The 8,545-nt window shown below is 36.1% G+C and overlaps 1 protein-coding gene across 1 annotated transcript in view; it reads left to right on the top strand.

Annotated features, from left to right (window-relative positions):
• Nucleotides 1-6,749, top strand: part of LOC109837835 — an 8,220-nt gene extending 1,471 nt beyond the window's left edge. The window contains exons 3-8 of the mRNA XM_020406201.1: nt 2,302-2,358; nt 2,444-2,525; nt 5,692-5,787; nt 5,871-5,995; nt 6,072-6,090; nt 6,181-6,749. Coding sequence (XP_020261790.1) covers nt 2,302-2,358; nt 2,444-2,525; nt 5,692-5,787; nt 5,871-5,995; nt 6,072-6,090; nt 6,181-6,438 — 637 coding nt within the window. The 3' untranslated portion in view covers nt 6,439-6,749. The remainder of the gene's footprint in view (nt 1-2,301; nt 2,359-2,443; nt 2,526-5,691; nt 5,788-5,870; nt 5,996-6,071; nt 6,091-6,180) is intronic.

The following is an 8,545-nucleotide window of genomic DNA, read 5'->3' as shown; positions in this document are numbered from 1 at the left end:
CGATGTTATTTCGTTTTTCTCATATCCCTTTTGTATCCGCATGTATATTCGTATATGTATCTGATTTTAGCCGATTTGGATATGAGTTTTCCTTACTGAGGCATGTCCATATCTGTATCTGTGAATGGAAAGTGAATATGAATGTGATAAATATCATATCGGAGCTGTATCCAAATTGTTTGCACCCCAATTACTATATCATCAAGTTCGAGCTCATCAATCATGTGCAAATTTGATGTGTAAACTGTTGGACCCATTTAGAACATATCAGTAGTGAAATTGAGTTGTATGTTTGGAATTGCATACATTGGTTAGAAAAGTTTGATTAACAGTATCATTAAAGCTTGTACATTGATAAATACCTGAATCAGCAAATACATCGCTTAAAAAGTCAAAAGTTAAAACCACTCCCATTTATTCTTTGGGAGACAATGAACAAAAGCAAGAAACTTTCTTGAAGTGGTCCATTACAATTAGTATGGACTCTAGACTCGTGACTGTCAACAATGTTATTTCAGGATAAGAGCATTGAAAATAACTTTTTTCAATGTAAATTGTTGGAACCAGTTCTAAATGGAGATGGGACAAGAAGGTCAAGTGTTTTATTGTTCTACAATGTCCATTACGACAGACTTAAGATAGGACGATACAAGTCATGGATATTACATATACTTGTATGTATTGTTATTCCTAAATACTTGGAGAAGCAACAAGCTCTACATAGCAATATTTGCTTATATATCTCATGACATTGACATTGTTTAAGATAGCCATGTAAAGGATGTGGGTGAACTGAATATAATATCATTTATTAATACTTTTCTATCATATATATCTTTGTAGGTCCCTAATTTTGAGTTTTTTTTAGATACAAAAGTATCCTAATTTCTTCTTATTATCGTGTGAGAAGTGTCCGAGTCATAGGAGACGACTATCCAACTGTTGTGTCCAATGCCCGACACAATTTATTTTTATTTTTATTTTTTGGTTAAAAATGAAGTGTCATGGTAATGCTGTTGTGGTCCTAGATAAAGGTCTTAGGTCTATCTCCTTTCTTGGATTTTGTGCAATCTTTCTTTCTTTTATGGAGTTACTTGTAAATGAGAAATTTGAAGAAAAAGAACCTGCTACTCTACTAATTAAATGAGGCCATATTTTTGCATCTGAATGATTTATAGTGATTATTCCTGGAATCTCTACTTTACCTATGTATATATTCAAACTTTATAATAAAGAAGAGAAAATATCTGACATGATTAATTATTTTGAGCCTAGCCCCACTTCTAATAGTATGGAGCCTATGGACACTTCTAGGCATTGTTATTTGTGAGGCCAGTTAATAATGATGTTCTCATTCATACTGGGATCTGTTTTTAATCTCAAGAGAAAGCCAAGGAAAGAAGAAAATCCGAAGTTAAATTGCTAAAGCCTTTCTTAATGATGTAACTGCAAACATATCTTTCTGTTATCCTTGTAAGCCAATTATTTCTTCCGGCTAATCCAGTGAAGTCCAGGCTGACTGATTGCTAGTGAGATAGGTGATAGATCATATATCAACCTAGGCCTTAATAAAATAATGTATCAAATCCAGTTTGCCAGCTTCCTATGCTGATATAGGATTCTTAATGGAGAATAATTGAAGCGGTAGAAATCTCTTGCATTTTCCTTTACATAGTCAGCTCAAGTCTACTAATCTTCTGGCTTTTGGTGGTCTAATTTCATATCTTCTAAAATTTATGTTAGGACTATTATAATTAAGCTGCTTTGTAATTCACTCGCAATGCTTTGATGTTTTGTTCATGTAAGTTTGAGCAAGTGATTAATTCATCTTTTCTTTGAAGATATGTTTAAGGTGAGAAATTTTAATATGAAGTACTAGAGCATTTCCTTTATGTGCATTAACACCTCACATTTTAGTGTGTTTATATTAACTAAAAGTGTATTATATAGAAGTGCTATGATCCTTCACATATGGACAGATCTATTTTTTGGTAATTTTTGGTCCATCACTCTTGTATTGAATAAACTGTTGATGCCCGTTATAATTTAGAATAAAAGTGGATATACATTGATATTCTTAAATATTTGTTTTGAACTGAATGTGTACAATTAATCCAATGTCTTTTGAATGTGGCTTTTAGCACTGTATTTTTGCTTTACTTGTTAGGCCTATATATGATGTAGGGTGTTTTGGAAACCATGCAAAATTTTATAATTTTATTTAGTTTCGCCATATGCATAAGATTTGAAAATGATGTCTTTTATGTTGATATTTCCTCTAATCCACTTTAATCCATGTAGTGGGCCCTGTGTATCCTACATGCTTCGTAAAAGAGCTCTTTATAATGACATGTCGAGGTAATTTTAGTGTACTCTTTGAGTTGGAAGAACATATATTTTGCTCCTTTTACTGTTCTCTAGCTAATGTATTTCTTTTGTACAGGTACGTCTGCTGTGCTGGTTATATGCCATGTAGTGGCAGGTGTGGGGAAAGCCGGTGCCCAGAATTTTGCCTTGCGACTGAGGTTCAATCTTTTTCTCATGAACTCTTTACCACATTCCTATTACTAGTTTATCATCTGATGGTTATAGCACTTGACAATATGATGAAATAGCACCTGACAATATGATGAAATTAATGGCGGATGAGTCTGTAATCCTTTCTTTTTGAGACAAGCAAAATGCTAAATTGATACCCAATAACAGCCTTTTTGTTGTTTTGCTTATTTATTTTTTTATAGAGAGAAATACCTTTTCTTGTTCATGTGTGTGGAGCTGTTTGAGCATCCTTCCCAGAGTTGCAAAATTAATAATGTGTCAGAAAAATGAAGAATGATTAAAATAAGGGAAAATTGGTTCTTATGAAGACCCACATAGTTTCAAAAACTTTTCCCCTTTGGTTGCCCTTTTCAGTTCTTGTGTTCCTAGTTTCATGTGGAAACATATAATAATGGCTTACTTGACATGAGACCCAGCGATAGTCTGTAGACATAATCTGACTTAAGGTTTCACAATGGTGAAACCATAGAGGACAAATCCCTATATTGGTGACAAGATTGAAAGTTGACTTTCCACTACACTTTTTGCTGTTGAGTTGGTTAGTTAGTTAATGGAGCAACCCAATAAGTGTTTGAGGCGACTGCTCTCATGCTTTTGCATTTTGTGAAGACCCTCTTGGAAAAGGGACTAGTGTACAACGGACATGGAAATCTAGATACTGGTCTTCTTTAAGCCAACTATGATTGGTCTGGAAGTCATTGAAAGTTCACTTGCTATTTTACTTGTGTCAGTGTCAATCTGTTTACTTTGAAAAGTAGAAACAAACTATAGTAGCATGACCTAGTGCAGAGGCAGAGTATGGCGCCACGACTCATACAGCTTATTAGGTTTTGTGGCTAAAAACCTTGTCAGAAAAATTTGGAGTGCAAATGCGCAAAACGCTATCTCGATACTTATGCACTGTGACAATCAGGATGCCATATTCATTGTTAGCAATCTTGTCTTCACAAGAGAGCCAAGTACGTAGCCAATGAACTACCAACGGTTTGTGAAAGTCAAGAGCAAGTATATTTGTTGTACTTACACACACACAAAAACACCCCCATCCCAAAAAAATAAAAAATAAAAAATAGCCACACCAGTTGAAGAGTGTTAGAGTAGTTAATATGTATGAAAGTTAGAAAAGAGAATTTCCATCGAAGGCGCGCGCCTCATTGCACCTCATGCGCCTTGCAATGTGCCCTGCATTTGATGCAGCAGTGCCTTGCAAGCGCCCTGCTCGCACGGGGCCCATGCCAGGCATAACCTTGTATATTTTTCTTCATTAACATTTTATAGATGATAACCCATATCACAAAAAGAAAAATAAACTACTGGGTCCCTTTAGTAGCCCTGTTAAGGACCCTAACTTGTTCTCGTTTACTAGTTATTTTTTCCTTCGATATTAGTCTTGATTTGACTTTTGATTTGGAAAACTATTAAGTTTGCTACTAAGTTGAGTATGTTAGCATTATGAATTAATACCTTATTTTGTGATTTGGTAGTAGATATTTTGTGAAAATTCATAAAAATGTTTTTCCGTGCTTGATTATCTATCTTGAAAAATCATGTGTAAGGTGTGCATCTCACTTCACTCGTGTATGTACATTGCATTGCGCCTTTCCGCATATACTCATAAAGAGAAATTGCGCCCTGCATTACATGTCGCGCATTGATAACACTGCTCCACATTGAAAGATTATGTTGTTTAGTCTATTTTTTTCATAAAAATAAGGTTTATTTTCACTCTGGTAGCCCAAACTATACTTTTTTTTAGTCCACTACTATTGGAAACATTTTGTTGTTTGGATCTTTAGCAACTGGGTAAACTGGACGTAAATGTTTTGCAAATTTAACAGAATCTAATGAAAATCTGGGTGATGGCATTAATGTGAAATGGAATTAGAACTTTGGGATACTAAAGTGTTAAAAAAATTACTTTGGGTGTCAAAGTGAAAAATGGTAAGCTTCGGGTATGGGGGTACCAAAGTGAAAATAAGTTTAAAAATAAAACCTGACTGCCTCTCTCTGAATTAAGTCACTTAACATCATATCATAACCATCTAGCAAGATTGTGGTACAAGTCTTGCAAAAAAATGCTTGCCTTTATGCTCATGTTACTTTGAGGATCAGCTGAACCTTTACTATCTAAAGCCAAATCAAAATTATTTCATAGAACTGATGACTAACTCTGTCACTAATAAAGTGATAAAGCGCCCATAAAATAATTGCAGTTAAAGCTATTATTACCTTGGCTAATCATTAAACTTTCTGTTTGATATTTTTGTTTATATTTGCATTAAAGCTATTATTACCTTGGCTAATAAAATAATTGCAGTTGAAAATAATTGACTTTTGTCGATTTGAAATGTTTTCCCTTCTGAAAAGGGTCCCAGGTTATATGTTGTGACTTCCTGCTGGTGCACTTAGTTTCCCAACAGTTCCTTTTTTCTGTTTCCCTGTAATATTGCCCAGGATATAACACTTGATGGGAAAAGTATCGACTCAATAACTTCTAGGCTGCCTCCTTAATTCGCCTTGTGCTGGGGCAAACTATTTGGAGGGGTATTATCTGTTAGTAGTTCTAGGTCCATTTGGTTATAGAACAACCTTATGGGTTAATCAATTACCATGTTTATGGTAGTATTGTTTACATACGTTGCGTAGAGTCAAGATGAGATTTCTGCTGCCCATAAAATGGAATATCATCACTTTACTACCCCTGTTAACATCAATCTCTTTACGTCTCCTTAAACTTTCTATTTTGCAATCATTTAACTATCCAGACATATCTTATAGGTTGAAAATGAAATTAGTATTTATTATTCCTTGAGTTTCATGTGTGTTGGTCCATCTAAAATTGTTTTCTGCTTTTCAAGAAAGTTTGAAACTATACTGGGTATGTTTCCTCCTGGTCTAACTTTTACCCCAGCAAGTAGAAGTAAGATAAGATCAAAGTAGATTTTGACGCTTTTTTTGTGCCATCTTATCAAATGCATCATTATCAGTCTGTTGTGTCTAACAGTTGAAACTCGTTCTAGATGAGACTTCACAGTTCATGGAGGATAAATTGGCCCTTTTCAGTTAATTCTTATCTGCATAGAGATTAAATTCTAGTTAGCAATATGTTATTATTAATTGTTTTTTTCCCAGGTTTTCCTTTGCTTTTCAAATTCAGTTGCCTCCACCCGATTCATGCTGCAAGACGAGTTCAATATACAGACCACTCAATGTGACAACTGCATCATTGTATGTGATTTCTGGCATACGCGTGTTTGTCAATGTTTGTGGGCTCCATAACATGCTATAATTTTGTATCCTTTCAATTATAGGGTTTCATGTTTTGCTTGAGCCAACTTGCCTGTATATTCTCCATTGTTGCAATGATTGTTGGTAGTGATGAACTTTCAGAAGCTTCACAGATACTCAACTGTGCATCTGACCTCGTCTACTGCACGTAAGTACAATCTTCCGCTCACTACTAATCCTGTAAATTTTTAGAGACTTCTAACCTACTTGAATTACCATTACAGGGTCTGTGCATGCATGCAGGTAACCACTAACAGTGCCCAACCTAAACCCTGGTACCATCCTTAACCCAGTTAAATTGTTTATATAACATAATTGTTTTTGAATGTGCAGACGCAGCACAAGATTGAAATGGACAAGAGAGATGGAAAATTTGGGCCACCATCAATGATGACTGCGCCCCCTGTCCAGCAAATGTCTCGAATTGATCAGCCAATTCCTCCTCAAGTTGGGTATCCATCACAACCTGCGTATGGTCAGCCATATGGTTATCCTCCACCGGGCCAAGCTCAGGGCTATCCTCCGCCTGCATACCCGCAGGCTGGTGCTTATCCCCCTCGAGAGTACCCTCCTGCTGGTTATCACAAGTAAATGACAGATTGTTTGTCCAGGAGCTCGTGAGTACTTGTTCTGAGACCAAGTAGGATTTGTGAAAATCTAGGATCTCATTTTGGTCTTTTTCGCGATGTTGAACATTGTCTCATCAGGCTTGTGGTTTATTCACTGTGTTTTCAGTCTAAAAGTATGCAACTCTTAGTGTGGGTATGTTGGTTGTCTATAGAGCATGGATATATGTCATATTTGTTGTTTCTTGGTAACACAAATTATGGAGGAAAGTAAATCAGTTGATTTGCTATGAGAACGTTCTGGGGCTAATTTGAATAGCTTGGATATTGCCTGCTTCTTTGGCTGTGATAAATCAATTGATTTGCTGCTAACATCAAGCTAACGAAAAGTTGCTGGTATTCAAGGCATGCATCCCAGTTGTTGAATGACATGATAGAAATTTTTGTTTTTATAGGAGCATGTGCTCCTGACTATTCTTTGTCAGAGATTATGCGTTAGCATACAAAATTATTATTTTTGGTAAATGAATAAAATTTTCATTTCCAATTGAAATATGTACAGGACAAATAACCCAACAAGGCAATACAAGAGCTAAAGAAATTCAAAAGCTATAACTATGAAAGATATTGATATATACAATGATAAGGTATCCTAGCTTTATAAACTCGAGCAGTCAGAGATTTGAGTAGTAGAGAACTTCTGAGCAAAAATCCTTGAATTTCTTTGACACCATAAGTGTTATATGACCGCACCAATACTGGACCTGATGATCTTCCTCTTCACTGACTTCCCACTCAATTGAGCGCAATTTCGATATAGAACCTCTGACCATGAAGACGAATACGAAGACAACTTGTTCCTTGCTAAAATAGTAGTCCAGACCAAGTGCAATAGGAGGGGAAAAGGGTGGTTTTTCCATACAGCAGCTAGGGAAATAGGAAGGGAAATTTCAAAAGCTTTCCAAGGGGTGAAATATTTTCCTTCCGTGAAATTGCATGAAATATACTTTATGTGGGGCCCGCCTCCTATATAAGAAAAAGAAATAAAAAATTAATGAAGAGTGGTCCAATGGGAGAGGAGCACGCAGCCCCATCAGCCCCCACCAACCCCACGATTTTTGACCAGCCATGCACATGGAAACGTGCCCTCTCCCCATTGGACCAACTCTTTTTTGTTTTCACCTAATATTTAAATTGTAGATTTGGAGCATAAATAATTCGAATTAAATTTTTTTTTATACCATTATTTCTAATTTTTCAAGGTCTATAAATAGAGCCTAAATTTGTGTCATTTGGACACCAAAATTTTTTTAAGATTTTACACCCTTTATTTCTTCCTTTTTGCATTTCTCTCTACTTTCTTCTTCCATTGTCAAGCCTTTTTTGCAACCTTCATGGATCCTTCACAAAATTACAATTTGCCCCCAGGTTACAATTTTCCTAATCCTCAAAATCCTAATATGCAACGCCCAGAAAATACTCAGAATACGGGGATGCCGACAAATTTTCAGATGCCGTATATGATGCCTCCAAATATGGGCATGCAATACCCGTATAATAATCCTTATATGCCATATGGGTATCAACAATATCCTGGAAGCAGCTATGCTCCCTCCAATATGAACTACGTGATAGGGCCCAACACATTCAGTTGAAGAAGGATCTCGTCAGGCACATTTGACAAAAATTTGGAACAACCTTCGACTAGATTTACCAATTTAGTGTGTGTTTTCTTGAATGTTTTCAATAATTTGTATGTTTGGTTTTTCGGTCCCACTAAGGGCACACCCTCAACCACACTCCCAACCACATCCCAACACTCTCTATAATGCTAGTGGGCCATGCAAGATATTTTTAAAAAAATATCATGCATGGCCCACTAGCACTATAGAGAGTGTGAGGGTGTGGTTGAAAGTGTGGTTGAGAGTGTGCCCCTAGAATTATTTGATAGGGAAATGAGTGTTATTGAATTATGTGGTGGGGGAATAAAGTGATGTGGCAGGAGAGAAGGGTTGAAAATTTGCCTACCTGCTGGAGATGGTCTCAGTAGAATAGGAACATTGGAAAAATAAATGCTCGAGGCTTTCTTCCTCTTGTAAGCAAAGCGATATGAGCTCCTGATCCCCATACGC

This window comes from Asparagus officinalis, chromosome 4 (assembly GCF_001876935.1).
Source record: "Asparagus officinalis chromosome 4, Aspof.V1, whole genome shotgun sequence".
Lineage (NCBI taxonomy): Eukaryota > Viridiplantae > Streptophyta > Magnoliopsida > Asparagales > Asparagaceae > Asparagus > Asparagus officinalis.
Note: the sequence above shows the minus strand (reverse complement) of the source record. Positions and strands in the feature narration are given on the sequence as shown.